The 16850-nt window shown below is 40.0% G+C and overlaps 1 protein-coding gene and 1 gene segment (V, D, J or C); both read left to right on the top strand.

The window, feature by feature from the left end:
* The window catches only part of LOC118850482, a 220720-nt gene that overhangs the window by 126132 nt on the left and 77738 nt on the right, over positions 1-16850 (top strand).
* On the top strand, positions 6484-15691 carry LOC118850487 (anionic trypsin-like). Its single transcript, XM_036759920.1, has 5 exons — positions 6484-6523; positions 7629-7785; positions 8428-8681; positions 14851-14987; positions 15539-15691. Exons 1-5 carry the CDS (start codon positions 6484-6486, stop codon positions 15689-15691), a joined length of 741 nt encoding a protein of 246 aa, XP_036615815.1.

Below are 16850 nucleotides of genomic sequence, written 5' to 3'. Positions count from 1 at the left end.
CCCCTTATTTTGTTGTAGGGAAGGATAGCTTTCCATGCACTATTCCCTCTATGTCTCATTTCCCAGTTGCATATAAAAACAACTGTTTTTGGAGCATCTGCTTTTAAAACTTTGAGTTCCAAATTCTCTCACCTCTTTCCTTCCCACCCAACTGCCCTAAGAAGGCAAGCAATTCAACATAGGCCACACATGTGTCATCATGCAAAACACTTTCACAATAATCATGTTGTGAAAGACTAACTATATTTCCCTCCATCCTATCCTGTCCCCCTTCATTCACTTTTCTCTCTTGACCCTGTCCCTTTTCAAATGTGTTTGCTTTTGATTACCTCCTCCCCCAATCTGCCCTCCCTTCTATTATCGCTCCTTTTTATCACCTTCCCCTGCTTTCTTGTGGGGTAAGATACCCAATTGAGTGTGTATGTTATTCCCTCCTCAAGTCAAACCTGATGAGAGCAACATTCACTCATTTCCCCTCCCTTGCCCCATCTTCCCTTCCAACAGAACTGCATTTACTTGCCACTTTTATTTGAGATAATTTAGCCCATTCTATCTCTCCCTTTCTACCTCTCTCAATATATTCCTCTCTCACCTCTTAATTTCATTTTATTTTTTAAATATCAACCATTCATATTCAACTCAACCTGTACTCTCTGTCTATATACATATACATATATATGTATATATATGTATGTATGTATTATGCATGTATGTATATTCCCTTCAACTAACCTAATACTGAGAAAGGTCTCATGAATTACACACATCATCTTTCCATGCAGGAATGTAAACAAAACAGTTCAACTTTAGTAAGTCCCTTGCAATTTCTTTTTCTTGTTTACCTTTTCATGCTTCTCTTGATTCTTGTATTTGAAAGTCAAATTTTCTATTCAGCTCTGGTCTTTTCATTGAGAAAGCTTGAAAGTCCTCTATTTTATTGAAAATCCATATTTTTTCCTTGGAGCACTATACTCAGTTTTGCTGGGTAGGTGATTCTTGGTTTTCATTCTAGTTCCTTTGATCTCCGGAATATCATATTCCAAGTCTTCGATCCCTTAGGGTAGAAGCTGCTAGATCTTGTGTAATCCTGATTGTGTTTTCACAATACTCAAATTGTTTCTTTCTGGCTGACTGCAGTATTTTCTCCTTTTCCTGGGAACTCTGTAATTTTGCAACAATATTCCTAGGAGTTTTACTTTTGTGATCTTTTTCAGGAGGCGGTCAGTGATTTCTTTCAATATCTATTTTACCCTCTGGTTCTAAAATATCAGGGCAATTTTCCTTGATAATTTCTTGAAAGATGATGTGTAGGCTCTTTTTCTGAACATGGCTTTCAGATAGTCCAACAATTTTTAACTTAGCTCTCCTTGATCTATTCTCCAGGACAGTGGTTTTTCCAACCACATATTTCACATTGTCTTCCATTTTTTCAATCCTTTGGTTCTGTTTTATAATATCTTGATTTCTCATCAAGTCACTAGCTTCCACTTGCTCCAATCTAATTTTTAAGGTAGTATTTTCTTCAGTGGTCTTTTGGACCTCCTTTTCCATTTGGCTAATTCTGCCTTTCAAGGCATTCTTCTCCTCATTGGCTTTTTGTAGCCCTTTTGTCATTTGGGTTAGTCTATTTTTTAAGGTATTATTTTCTTCAGAATTTTCTTTGCTCTCTGTTAGTAAGTTGCTGACTTTTTTCATGATTTTCTTGCATCACTCTCATTTCTCTTCCCAATTTTTCCTCTGCTTCTCTTACTTGCTTTTCCAAATCTTTTTTGAGCTCTTCCATGGCTTAAGACCAATTCATATTTTTCTTGGAGGGTTTTGATGTAGGCTCTTTGACTTTGTTGACTTCTTCTGGCTGTATGTTTGGATCTTCTTTGCCACCAAAAAAAGATTCCAAAGTCTGAGACTGAATCTCAGTCAGTCGTCGCTGCCTGGCCATGTTCCCAGCCAACTTACTTGACCCTTGAGCTTTTTGTCAGGGTATGACTGCTTGTAGAGTAGAGAGTACTTTGTCTCCAGCTTTAAGGTCTGTGATGTTTTCAGAGCTACTTGTACTCCACCATCACCACAAGCTCTGCCACCCTTGGGTTAAGTAAGCCAACTTTGTAGCAGCAGGATGGTTGGAGCTTCTATAGGCAATATTGTGTAGGTGTGAGAGTGTGTGCATATACATTTGTGTGTGTGTGTGTGTGTGTGTGTGTGTGTGTGTGTGTGAAAGGTCTTGGAGCCAGAGAATAGATGGCAAATGAAATATTGGTGAATATTATAACATGACAACTACAAAAAAACTACCTGAGCTGCTTTCAATAAAGTAAAAGTAAAATAGAAGGAAATAAATGAGTTATAGTAGTATTGCATTAAGCTTTGGTCAAAGCAAATATGGACTGTTGGGCATATGTTACATTATTTTTGTATTGTTATAATTGTGTATCATATTGCATATATTAGATTTGTGTTAGGTTAATGATATGACTGTATATGTTTTGTATCATATTGGATGTACTATATTTATATCAAAATCATTATCCATTATATTACATTTATATTATGTTTATATTATATATTATAGTTGTCAGTATTTGAGTTTAATTCTCATGCTAGGCAGTATCAGAAATTACTTAATTGTCCCTGTTTCCTCCTTCCCAAAATGGAGATAATAGCATTCATAGTACTTTCCCCAGTGTATGAGTGCAGGGAAAGTGATTTATAAATCTCAAAGTGTTAGGTTTGCCTCAAAAGCCTTAAAAAGGTTTCTCCAAAGTATTACTGAAATTTTAAGTTGAAAAATGCCTAAAAGTTGTCTGTTTTTAGTATATGATAGTGAGAACAACAATGAAGATGATGCCTTATCAGTGGAAGGAAGGGGGAATGTTTAGCCTAAAGAAGAGCACACTCAGGAGTGATATTAACGCTGTCTTGAAGTATTTGAAGGGTTGTTGTGTGGACAAGAGATTAGACCTTTTCTTCTTAGACACAAAGATAAGAATCAGGAACAATAAGCAGATGTTTCAAAGAAGAAAGTTTAGGATCGTTATACATAAAACACCCATTCCTAGAGGTGCTCTGGAATGTTATCTAGAGACTGTATGGTACCCCTCCTGACTCAACCCTTTCACTCCAATATTTATGATTCTTCCTTATAATCTCTGATTGTTGTGCTTGTATGGTCATATCATGGCTCAGCCCCATTTAAATTCCAGGGAAATTTCTCCTCTTTCCCACCCCTGGTGTGTTTCATTTGAAGTCACTTAAAAAGGCACAATAGCATACAGTTTAAAAATGAGATTAAAAATGAATAAAAACAAGCATATTGATTCACCCAGTCAAAGAGCCTCTCCCCAGCTCATGTAATCTCCTGGTTCCTGAATTGACCTTACTTTTAACATACAAGCTCCAAACTCAGAAGCTTGGTTCCTATCACCCTATGGACTGACCTCCTGTTGAGAGCTAGCAAAATGCCTGGGAAATGAAAGGGGAATCAAGTCATGCTGTACTTAAAGAAACACCCCTTACTAACTTCAGTATCCATTCTACAATGGACATTCAGAATCTAGGATGCTGCTAATGTTCTCCTGTCAGCCATGCAGGTGGGTCAAAGCATCACCATAACTACCACAATCTCTCATTGTTTCTCGAAATGGCTCATATTCACCATTTGTTACAAAGTAGAAGTATTCCAAGACTTTCACATGTTACAGTTTGTTCAATCTCTCTGATCCATGGACACCTACCTTGTTCTCCTTTGCCTACTGCATTTTTGCTACTATAACAATCTTTCTGGAATATTTTAAAATGGCATCATAGCTTTACAATTGTAAAGGATCTTAGGAGTCATCTAATTCAACCTCCTCATTTCACAGATGAGGAAACTGAAGCCAAAATGATGATGTGGTATGCATGAGATCACACAGCTAATAAGGAACAGAGATAGGCTTTGAATAAAAGCCCTCTAGTTACAATTCTCTTTCATTCCACCATACTGTATGTCCTTGCACTTTTTGGAAATGTGGGGATTACATGAAATAAACGCTAAGTTTCTGATACTGCTCTCATTCCTCATGATTCTGCAAAGGTTCACAAGAAAGTAGCTTTTAAATTATGTCTACACATTCCTGGGATGTATTTTCCCTGTGATAGTGCAATTAAACAAATTTAAAGGGAGTAGAACAAAGTTGTGAGACCTACAAGAGGGACTTGACAGAAAACCAGTATGTTCCTGGGAGGTATGAAGCCTTCACAGCGGCCTGTGAAAATATTCATCCTAAGCGATGGCAGCCATAGAAATCCATTGGCAGAGTAGCTAACCAATGTTTGGAGAAGGGAATCAAGTCCCAGAAAAGCTGGAAAGTGCATAGTTTCCAGAGAAAGGAAGCAACCAGAGGCAATGGTGGAACAACACAAACTCCTAGATGAAGCTGCTCATAGAGAAGAGGAAAAGATTGACTTGAATTCCAAAAGCAATATTCTTACAGAGAAACGAAATGACCTCTGCAGAGATAGGGAGAACAAGAAAGGTCAGTCATGACATGGACTAGCATTACGGACCCTTTGCTGTACCATCACTGCAAGTTAGTTGGTTTGTGCTTTTTCAATGGGAAGAGGATTGGCATTCTAAGAACCCAAGGCTATTTCCCTTCAGATGAAGTCTCAACTACAGTGTGGCACCATAAATATGGAGCACTATATATATCTCCACCAGAGAGCTGAGGCTCAGAGTAGGAGAAGAGAGTTATCTTGAATGTTTATGGGTTTCTGTGAATTCTCTACATGATTTATATTTTCTGTGGGGTGAAATAAAGTCTTGTGCCTTGTGTGCAATTTGTATTGTTAAGTTGAGAGGTGCATGGTGCCTCTTTCTGAAAAGAAAATGAAGACATGCACATCGGCAGTGACCCAAACATAAACCACATACTGAGGTGCCTAAGGAAAACCCAGGTGGAGAGAGAGAGGGTCAAATAAGTCAATAATCTGAGCATCCAATGGTTACCATGAATAATGTCACAAAGGATATTTTAAGGAATACTTCTAAGACTGAATCCTGTCTGTGTAAACCCAGAACAAAGGATACTGGACCATGAATTACATATGCTTTCATCCAGGTCATTGAAAAAAATCCAAGAGTGCTAAGGACAGAGCCCCAGCAGGCTCCTTTAAAGATTTTTCCATTTGATACTTATATAAGTCTAAAGCCAACTAACCAAACTCTCATCTAGTCCACCTATTTCCATTTTATTCACCTGATGGTACATGGTAAGTTGTTGGAAGATGTTGTTAAATACTTTGTTAAAATCTACATGTTCCTTTGCTATTTCTTCATAATTTTTGCAGTAACTCTTAAATAACGCAAATGAGATTAGTATCGCATATATTTGGAGAGAAAACTATGCAGCATAAATGGGATTGGCACTTTCAAAAACTACTCTTTTAACAATGCTTTCTAGAATTTTCCAGGAATGGAATTTTTGATAAATCTACCTTCCCTCTTTTGAAAATAATAACAACTTTTGCCTGTCTCCCATGCCCTTCCATTTGCTGTGGTTTTCCAAATGTCACTGAGAGTAATCTAGTAATCATATTCACATATTCATTGAATATCATGGCATGTAATTCATATAGTTTTAGTGAAATGAATTCAGTAATGGCTGTTAGTATGGCATTTCTATCTTCCCACTTGTGATGAACTTCAATTCCTTGACAAACGTTTTTTCATTTTTCCCAATCAGAATTACTTTTATGAAAACATGACCAAACTTATTGAAGACTGTTATTACACATCACCCACCCTAAGATACACAAAGCTTGAAGCCACAAGCTGAGATTCCAAAGCAGGCCTGGTAATGTGTTCTAAACTCCATTTAACTTTTGTTCTTACTTCCTAAAGATCTGGTATTTGTCCTAGGAGAACATCCCTTCTTTTTAGGGGTAGAAACATGCATGGAGTGACTCATAGAGCCTCCAGAAGCTCTGAGTAAAGGAATCTATTACCAAACCAAATCCCCACTTTCTTCTTGGTTTGTTCAGATATGGTCAGCTAATATCCCCCAAACCAATTTAATACCAAGATATTAGGCTTGTAGAGTGGAGAGACTCAAGACACTGATTCTCTCTCTTCCTTTTCCTCTTTCTCTTCCTCAACCTTCTTCTTCTCCTTCTTCCAAACATGTCTACCATCATAAGTTAATCCTACAAGAGCACAGATCATGAGAAAAATGCTCAGTCCCTTGAGAGAAACTCCCATTCATTCCACCTCAGTTAATTCTCACACGCATAATTCATTTGGAATGCCCATGAAAATTCCTTTATCATTTAAAAGATAAACTAGAAGAATTGATACAAGATGGTAGGACAGGGAAAGGTGACAGGCGTGTGGGGAGGGGAGGGAGAGGAAAGAGGTGACCTTCTGCTTTACAAACACTTTCAACTCACCCACAACAATATGGAAAGCCGAGGTCCTAGATAGAAAAGTCAACAAACCCTGCCAACATGAACCCTCTTCTGATCCTGGCTTTTGTTGGAACAGCTGGTGAGCCCTCCAAATCATCTTATATCTCTTACTGCCTCTGGTCTGCAAAACATTCTGGCTATTCTCTCAATCTATCATTCCACCTTCTTCAGCCATCGTTTCTCCCCACTCCATCCCACACCCATATCTGCCTAGTTTTTCTGCCAACCTGCCAACCTCTTCTAGCTTCCCATCACAAGCCTCCCTTCACTTTGTTCACCTCTTCCTGTCCCCAATATGCACAACTATAGGATCTTCTCATAAACAAACCTCTGCAAGCAGTGATAAAGCTGGAAATTGTGTAAATGAAACTTCTGGGGGAACAAATTAGGAAAGAAGGAAACAAGAACAAGTAGAAAAAATCAATGGGTCAAAAACCAATAGGGTCCAAGATAAGAGAGAACCAGTGAATGAGGAGGCTAGTCTGAATAGAAAGGGACAGGAGAAGGGAAGAGATGGGATCACATTCAAAGGAGTAAATTGTGAGCTTTTTAAGGTAAGAAAATACTTCATGTTTTCTTTGGATCCTCTAGACCTAACAAGAACAGGTGTTTAATTAATGATTGTTGATTGATTCTACTGCCTGTGAAAATAAGAATATTCTTCTCTGTTTTTACCCTAGGAAGGTAGAATGGAGGAGAGCCTGCGTAAAATAAGGTACAGCCCAATGCAGGATGCAGCTTGGGGAAAGCTACAAGAAGCTAATATGCCATGGAGGAACAGAAGGAACTATGGAGGGCAGAAGAATGACCAAGAGGATAGAGGACCCTATAATATAGATGAGGCTTAAAAGAGTTCTTAAAAGAACATGGATAAGTGAAGTAGCATTTATTCCTTGTCATTATTATATTGTTATATATAACTCTGGGGCTTCTGTCTGATTGCCCATTGTTAAAGTCTTGAAGAAACCAGATGAAAGAAAGGGAGAGAGAAAAAACAGATACAGAGAAACATAGAGACAGAGAAAGACTGAGACATGTGGTGAAAAAGAAACAGGGAGAGAAACAGAGAGAGAGAGACAGAAAGAAATAGAAACAGAGACTTTGTTGCAGATAAATTCTAGAAATCACCCCTAGGGCTTAGACTTCACATGTTGCTAAATTTTCCTACAAATTTTCCCTCCAAGTTGCTTTCCCCACTGATGATGATAAGATCATTTGGGGCTACACTTGTGAGGCAAACAGCCTTCCCTCCCAGGTGTCCCTGAATTCTGGCCAACATATCTGTGGCGTCTCCCTCATCAATGACGAGTGGGTGGTTTCAGCTGCTCATTGTTACAAATAGTAAGTGATTCAGCTATGGCTGGCCCCAAGATCTGTTCCACAGACAGTTAGGATGGTACCTTTTGGAGACCTCAGGGAGGAAAATGGGTGCAATGTTGGTTGAAGAGCAGAAATTCAGGGAAGTTATACTCATAGTTCACATTGCACACTGGGATCAAAAGGAGTAAGGATAAGGGTAAAGTATAAACAGGATAATTCATAGATTAAACTTGGTGTTACATGGCTCAAAATGAGTGACACAGAGTAAGCAAAAACACAAAGAGTTGGGGAAAAGGTGCAGTTTTTAAATGTCTGGGAATAATGTTTCATTGCTCTATGTCACCCTAATACTGAGGCACAAAGTGGGCAGATTTTTGCAACATCCACACCCATCCCTTGCATTTCCCCATAGAACAGGATTATACTTGGTGCTACTGGACACACACACGTATAAACACACACACACACACACATACACGCACACGCACACATACAGACACATGCATGCATGCAGGCACACAGAATTCAACAACACACAATATTTATATTACATTTAATGTGATCCAAGCTGTACAGAATTCTAGGTAGAATGCCTACCCAGTTCTGAGAAAAGAGTACCCTTTGTGGCCACATCTAGCATTAAGAAATAATTGTCTTCATCAGCCAACTGCAGGTGAGACTGGGAAAACATAACATAGAAGTCCTTGAGGGAAATGAAAAGTTCATTGATCCAGAAAAAGTCATCCTCCATCCAAGGTACAACAGTCAGATTATGGATAATGACATCATGCTGATCAAGCTGAAAACCCCAGCTATCCTCAACAGTCTTGTGGCTTCCATCTCTCTGCCTACGTCCTGTGCACCTGCAGGCACTGAGTGTCTCATTTCTGGTTGGAGCAACACCCTGGGTTTTGGTGGTGAGTAGCTTTGCCCTGTCCTATACCTTTGCATTACATCAACCCCCTGACCTTACACCAGCTTCTCCCTTCTTCCTCTTCTCTCTATATTCCTAACTTTCCTCCCCCTGTCTGATCTCAGAAAGCCCAGGATAGAAATAAATACTTCTTGGATTTTGCAAACAACCAATGGAGTAGAAAAATTCCAAATGACTTTTCTAAAGTTTTCATTTCTTTTGACTCTCCCATTAACACTAGCCTACCTGTGGGGTACTCTCCTAACACTTCCCCACTTTCTATTGAATTTCACATTGTTGGAAAGAAGAAGTTACAAAGGAATTTGGTGAAATACTAAAATTAGTCAAAATGATATCCAGAAGCATTTAATAGTCAGGTTACAGAACTGCTTTTTCTTGCCACTTTTATGTGAGATAATTTACCCCACTCTGTCTCTCCCTTTCTCCCTCTCTCAATATATTCCTCTCTCCTCCCTTAATTTGATTTTAATTTTTAGATATCATCCCTTCATATTCAACTCACTCTGTGCCCTCTCTCTCTCTCTCTCTCTCTCTCTCTCTCTATATATATATATATATATATATATATATATATATATATATACATATATATATACATATACATATATATATGTATATATATATGTATGTATGTATGTATGTATGTATGTATGTACATTCCTTTTACCTACCCTAATATTGAGGTCTCATGAATTATACACATCATCTTTCCATGCAGGAATGTAAACAAAACAGTTCAACTTTAGTAAGTCCCTTGTGATTTCCCTTTCTTCTTTTCCTTTTCATGCTTCTGTTGATTCTTGTTTTGAAAGTCAAATTTTCTATCCAGCTATGGTCTTTTCACTGAGAAAGCTTGGAAGTCCTCTATTTTATTGAAAATCCACATTTTGCCTTGGAGCATGACACTCAGTTTTGCTGGGTAGGTGATTCTTGGTTTTAATCCTAGCTCCATTGACCTCTGAAATATGATATACCAAGTCCTTCGATCCCTTAATGTAGAAGCTGCTAGATCTTGTGCTATCCTGATTGTGTTTCCACAATACTCAAATTGTTTCTTTCTGGCTGCTTGCAGTATTTTCTCCTTGATCTGAGAGCTCTGGAATTTGGCACCAATATTCCTAAGTGTTTTCTTATTGGGATGTTTTTCAGGAGGTGATTGGTGGATTCTTTCAATTTACATTTTACCCTCTGGTTCTAGAATATCAGGGCAGCTCTCCTTGATAATTTCTTGAAAGATGATATCTAGGTTCTTTTTTTGATCATGGCTTTCAGGTAGTCCAATAATTTTAAATGATGTCTCCTGGATCTATTTTCCAGGTCAGTGGTTTTTCCAATGAGATATTTCACATTGTCTTCCACTTTTTCATTCCTTTGGTTCTGTTTTATAATATCTTGATTTCTCATCAAGTCACTAGCTTCCACTTGCTCCAATCTAATTTTTAAGGTAGTATTTTTTTTCAGCGGTCTTTTGGACCTCCCATTAGGCTAATTTTGCCTTTCAAGGCATTCTTATCCTCATTGGCTTTTTGGAGCTCTTTTGCCATTTGAGTTAGTCTATTTTTTAAGGTGTTGTTTTCTTCAGCATTTTTTGGGTCTCCTTTAGCAAGTCATTGACTTGTTTTTCATAGCTTTCTCACATCATTCTCATTTCTCTTCCCAATTTTTCCTCTACTTCTCTAACTTGTTTTTCCAAATCCTTTTTGAGCCCTTCCATGGACTGAGACCAGTTCATGTTTTTCTTGGAGACTTTTGATGTAGGCTCTTTGACTTTGTTGACTTCTTCTGGCTGAATATTTTGGTCTTCTTTGTCACCAAAGAAAGATTCCAAAGTGTCAGTCTGAATCTGAGTCAGTTTTCATTGCCTGGCCATGTTCCTAGCCAACTACCTGACCCTTGAGTTTTTAGTCAGGGCATGTATGCTTGTAGAGGATAGAGTACTTTGTTCCAAGCTTGAGGGGATGCTCTGTTGTTTTCAGAGCTATTTCTAAGCACCCAGCTCTGCCACACCAGTGCTCCTCTTCCCCCAAGAACTGCCAACCCAGACCAGACTCAGATCTTAAGCAGACTCTGCACTCCTGCTCTGATACACCACTTAATTCATCCCACCAGGTGGGCCTGGGACTGGGAGTAACTGCAACTATACTTCTGTAACTGCACCACCCCTGCTTCCCCAGGGGTGGTGGCCCAATGGACAACTCCTATCACTCTGTCTTGGCAGCTTTTCCCACTAACCTTCTCTGTTATCTTTGGTGTTTGTGGGTTGAGAAGTCTGGTAACTGCCACAGCTCACAGATTCAGGGCACTAGGGCCTGTTCCACCAGGCTCCCAGTCTGCTTGGTCCAGGCATGGCTCATACTGGGCTCTGCTCCACTCAGCTCCCAGTTCTGTGCAATAGACCTTACCCAGCAACCATCCAGGCTGTCCTGGGCTGGAGCCCTGCTTCCTTCTGCTATTTTGTGGGTTCTACAGTTCTAGAATTTGTCCAGAGCCATTTTTTATAGCTTTTTGGAGGGACTTGGTGGGGAGCTCAAGCAAGTACCTGCTTTCCAGCTGCCATCTTGGCTCTGCCCCTCCCAAATTCTACTTTTAAAGGAGTTGTTTTCTTCATTGGATTTTTTTTTCCATTTCACCAATTCTATTTTTTAAGTAGTTGTTTTCTTCAGTCAATTTTTGTGTTTCCTTTTCCCAGCTGTTGACTTTCTTTTTCATAATTCTCCTTCATAACTCTCATTTCTTTTCCCAATTTGTCTTTTACTTCTATTGATTACCTTCTTTTTTGAGCCCTTACAAGAGGACTTTTTGGGCTTGAGACCACTTCATATTCCCCTTGGAGGCTTTGCATGTAGACATTTTGATGTTGTCCTCTTCTGAGTTTGTGTTTGGTCTTCCCTGTCACCATCATAGCTTTCCATGATCATGATTCTCTTCTATTTCTTAATTATTTTTCAGCCTATTTTGTGACTTTTTTTTTGGCAGGGCAGTTGGGGTTAAGTGACTTGCCCAAGGTCACACAGCTAGTACATGTGTCAAGTGTCGGAGACCGGATTTGAACTCAGGTGCTCCTGACTCCAGGGCCGGTGCTCTACTGACTATGCCACCTAGCTGCCCCATTTTGTGACTTTTAAAGTAGACCTCTGCTCCTGGGACCCTGGGGACACTATCCAAAAATTATTATGCTAGGCACCAGGGGTCTATATATGTAGACAGAGAGCACAGGGTGAGTTGAATATGAAGGGATAATATCTAAAAAAATAAAATCAAATTAAGGGATGAGAGAGGAATATATGGAGAGAGAGAGAAAGGGAGAGATAGAGTGGGGTAAATTATCTCACATAAAAGTGGTAATAAAAAGCAGTTCTGTAGGAAGGTAAGAGGGGGCAGGTGAGGGGGAATGAGTGAATCTTGCTCTCATCACATTCAACCTGAGGAGGGAGTAACATACACACTCAATTGGGTATCTTACCCACAGGAAAGAAGGAAGGAGGAAAGAGATAAAAAGGGGGGGGGATAATAGAAGGGAGGGCAGAGAGGGGGAGAAGGTAATCAAAAACGAGCACCTTTGAAAAGGGACAGTGTCAATGGAGAAAATTGAATAAAGGGGGATAGGATAAGAAGGAACAAAATATAGTTAGTCCTTCACAAGATGAGTACTGTGTAAGGGTTTCACATAATGATTCGCATGTGGCCTATGTTGAATTGCTTGCCTTCCTAGGGAGGGTGGGTGGGGAGGGAAAAGGGGAGAGAATTTGGAACTCAAAGTTTTAAAAACAGACGTTCAAAAAAAAGGTTTTTGCATGCAACTAGGAAATAAGATATATGGGCAATGGGGCATAGAAATTTATCTTGATCTACAAGAAAGTAAGGGAAAAGGCCGTGGTGGGGGGAAGTGGGGTGACAGAAGGGAGGGCTGACTGTGGAATTGGCAACCAGAATATGTGTCATTTTGGTGTGGGGGAGGGTAGAAATGGGGAGAAAATCTGTAATTCCAACTCTTATGAAAATCAATGCTGAAAACTAAAAATATTAAATAAATTAAATTGAAAAAAATAGTCAAGTTACAGAGATGCAGAGAAATTCTCTAATTTTTTTATTCCACCTGTCTCTGGTATTCTAGTATCACCTCTTATTCACCTCCCTCCTGTATGTTTGGATCTATATCCTACATTTATTGGTCTAGACCAAGCTAGTTCTCTCTCTTCTGGGGATAGCTTGGTGGTACTAAGGATAGTATACTGGGCTTGGAATGAGAAAGTCTCATCTTCCTGAGGTCAAATCCAGTGTCAGACATTTTCTAGCTATGAGACACTGGGCAAGTCGGTTAACCCTGATCGCCACAGCTTTCTCATCTGTAAAATGAGCTGGAGAAGGAAATATGTCTTTCCCAGGAAATCCCCACAAGGGCACAAAGAGTTAGAGATGACTGAAACAACCAAAGGAAAATTCTCTCTTTAGATAGAGTTCGGTGCCTTCTAATCTAATATCAAGCGTGAACCCAGACTAAGTGGCTTGAAATGATTGTGCCATTTCAAAGAGTGAAAGGCAAGCTAGAAGGTGTGTTGGAAAGTAGAATGAAGAAAACCTGGATTTGAGACCCAGCTCTTAAATCTCTTAGCTCTGAGACCTTGGACGAGACACCACCCCTCCCTTAACCTCAGTTTTGGCCTCCAGAATAAAAGGCGCACTAAATTTAGGGTCAGAGGACCCTGGTTCAAATACTAGTCCTGGGACTCCCTTCCTCTGTGAGCTTGGACAATTCCCCCTACCTTTCTGAAACTCAGTTTACTGTCCTGTAAAAATGAAGAGGGTGGGCAAGATGGCCTCAAAATTCCCATCTAGAGCTAAATGACTATAGATTATATGAACAGTTAGTTTTCCCTCTAGTGGCTCAAATCAATAGATTTCCTTTTCCACTTTTTTAGTTGAGAGGTGCTGTTTCATACTTCACAAGTTCATGTAGATCTTTATTCAACTAGATGCTAAGTAAAGATAGATGCTAAATATAACCAATATTCATACATTTTCTACAAGTTCCACACAATTCTTCATGCTCCTTGGTACCTGTTACCTCCTTTCCCCACATACTACCTACAGTACACATGCTTTTGTGGTCGTTATTGTTTCACTCATGACTGACTCTTCTTGACCCCATTTGGGATTTTCTTGGAAGAAATACTAGACTGGTTTAGCATGTCCTTCTTCAGTTCATTTTATAGATAAGGAAACTGTGGTAAACAGGGTCAAATGACTTGCCCAGGGTTACACAACTAATAACAGTCTGAGACCAGATTTGAACTGAAGAATTTGAGTCTTCTGTTTGCAGGACTGGCACTCTATCCACTATGTGACCTACCTGACCTAGTATACAAGGTGCTGTCCTAGAAACCAATTTTGCAGTTTTCCAAAAGTTCATTTTCTATTTCTAGGGGCATATGTTAAATTTGTTAAAATTGTGAAAGCTTTAAAAACACAGTAAAATAACAAGCTATTTCCACTGAGAGTTAAGGACAGGAACTCTTAGCAGAGCTCATTATTAGGCCTCAAACTAATATTCATTCATCAAACATATTAAGGTGTCTATTATGTACAAGGCAATGTGCTATGTACTATGGAATATATACGGACATGAATAAACTGGGTTCTTCCCTGAAAGAGGTTACATTGGAGTAGGGCTAAAGCTAGAGCCTGGCCCAGGGATTTCACTGCGGTAGGGAGGTCCACTGTGAGATGACCCCCTCTATCCTCCAGAGCAGCCCCTTCTCTGTAATTTAACAGCCTTAGAGAGAATTGCCTGCAAATCTAAGAAATGAAGTGACCTGCCCCATGTCAAATGGCCCATATGTGTCAGAAACAAGATTAAATGGAGATCATCCTGGTTCCAAGGGTACTTCTCTATCCCTTCTGTACCACTACCTTTGAACATTGTGCACCAATGACCACCATAGAGAGAAGTATGAGATGTGCCTTGAGAAACATGTGGAAATTATAGGAGTTCAGAGGAATGAGACATACAAACTGGTTTTGGTGTAGTAAAGTTCCCAAGCCCCTTTCTCCCACCTCTGATCTTAGGAATTAGCACTCTGTTAGGTAGCTGTGCTTCCTTCTTTACTCTGACAACTGCTCCGACCCTCCTCCGAATCCGATTCTCTTCACAGTTGACTACCCAGACCTTCTGCAGTGTTTGAATGCTCCCATTCTGTCTGATACCCAATGTAAGTGCTCCTATCCTGGTCAGATCACAGAAAATATGGTCTGTGCTGGCTTCCTGGAGGGTGGCAAGGATTCCTGCCAGGTGAGGACCTGTCTTTCCATAAGTGGAAGAAAACAACACTTTCATCTAGCCCAACAGGGATCAGGGTATGGAGAATCATCAAGGTCTCAGAAAAGATAAAAAAGAAGAAGTATTGGGGCAGCTAGGTGTGTCAGTGAGTAGAGCACTGACTTTGGAGTCAGGAGGACCTGAGTTCAAATCTGGCCTCAGACACCTGACATACTTACTAGTTGTGTGACCTTGGGCAAATCACTTAACCCCAATTGCCCTGCCTTTCCCCCTCAAAAAACAGGGAGTATGTCTTTATCAGCACCTTCTCACGAACCACAAGGTGAATTGAAGGTGGTCTAAATGGGAATAGTCATGAAGATCTGGAGGGACAGAAATGATAAATGGACAAGGTGATGTTGCAGAAAGACTAGATGACCATAGATACAGGGATTGGGCTGGTTGACCTCTGATATCTCTTCCAAGGCTGAGTTTAGGACCCCAAGTTGATGATTTCAAACTAAGGTATGGGCCACAGTCTCTTCCTTTCCCTCTCCTCATTTATCCATGTTCTCTATCCTTAGTTAGACTCAGGTGGCACTATGTTTTGTAAAGGAGAGGTCCAAGGTATTGTTTCCTGGGATGCTGGTTGTGCCCTGAAGAATCAGCCTGGTGTCTACACCAAAGTCTGTGAGTATGTAGAATGGATCGAGACAACTATTGCTGCCAACAGTTAAAAGCGCTTGATCCCTGTTTCTGTCCCTTCCTTTGGTATTCTGTTTTGGGACATGATTTTAATAAAATGATATTCTCTTAATTGTTGATGCTTTTGCTTGAGTGTCTATTCATTTTTCTTCTAAAAAAATGGGAATGAAGTTCTGTACCTGTGAAGCTGGGGTTTGCAACCTTTCAGGAGCTGGAGAACTCAGGTCCCTGCAACACGAATGCCATCACAGAGGTTAATTACAAAAGCCAGGTTGAAAACCTCAAATCAAGAAGGACCCACATCAGAGATCTTGACAAAGAAAAGAAAAGAAGGAAAGGGAAGGGAAGGGAAGGGAAGGGAAGGGAAGGGAAGGGAAGGGAAGGGAAGGGAAGGGAAGGGAAGGGAAGGGAAGGGAAGGGAAGGGAAGGGAAGGGAAGGAAAGGAAAGGAAAGGAAAGGAAAGGGAAGGGAAGGGAAGGGAAGGGAAGGGAAGGGAAGGGAAGGGAAGGGAAGGGAAGGGAAGGGAAGGGAAGGGAAGGGAAGGGAAGGGAAGGGAAGGGAAGGGAAGGGAAGGGAAGGGAAGGAAAGGAAAGGACAAAAGAAAAGCGTTAATAAATGCAGAAATGTCAGGCTCTTTGGCATTCTGAATGCAACTAGTACACTTACACCCCAAAGAAACTCCCCCAAAGGTATTGTATCTGGCAGAAGTTTTCCTTCTCTTCCATGCCTTGGTGCCAATGGAATCCTGATTGAATATGAAGACATGTTTCTTTATGAGGCCCCTCTACAGCTTTTGAGAACCAGGCATGTCTACAGCCTCACTGAGACCAAAGAAAGACAGAAGAGAAGACAGAAGACAGAAATGGCAAACCATTCCAATACCTTTATCAAAAAAAACGGGGTCACAAAGAGTTGGACACAACTGAAACAACTGAACAATAAAATCAGCTTAGACATCACTTAGAACATTGAAGCATAACGATGCATTTTCCCCTTATTTTCTTAAAATTTCACTGTCTAGTTTTCTCACTTGATGCAACCAGAAGAGTACCATTTATCATTCACCCATTTTTCCTAAAGGACTACTTCAACAGGTACTATGGCAAACTGAGGGGCAGAGATTAAGTATCATGTCAAAAATAAACTCCTTATCTTGTTTTTTTCCTAGTGGAGCTCATGATATCAACAAGA

The sequence above is a fragment of the Trichosurus vulpecula genome, chromosome 5, assembly GCF_011100635.1.
Source record: "Trichosurus vulpecula isolate mTriVul1 chromosome 5, mTriVul1.pri, whole genome shotgun sequence".
In the NCBI taxonomy this organism is placed as follows: Eukaryota; Metazoa; Chordata; class Mammalia; order Diprotodontia; family Phalangeridae; genus Trichosurus; species Trichosurus vulpecula.
The sequence above is the reverse complement of the archived record's forward strand: the minus strand, read 5'-3'. Positions and strand labels throughout refer to the sequence as shown.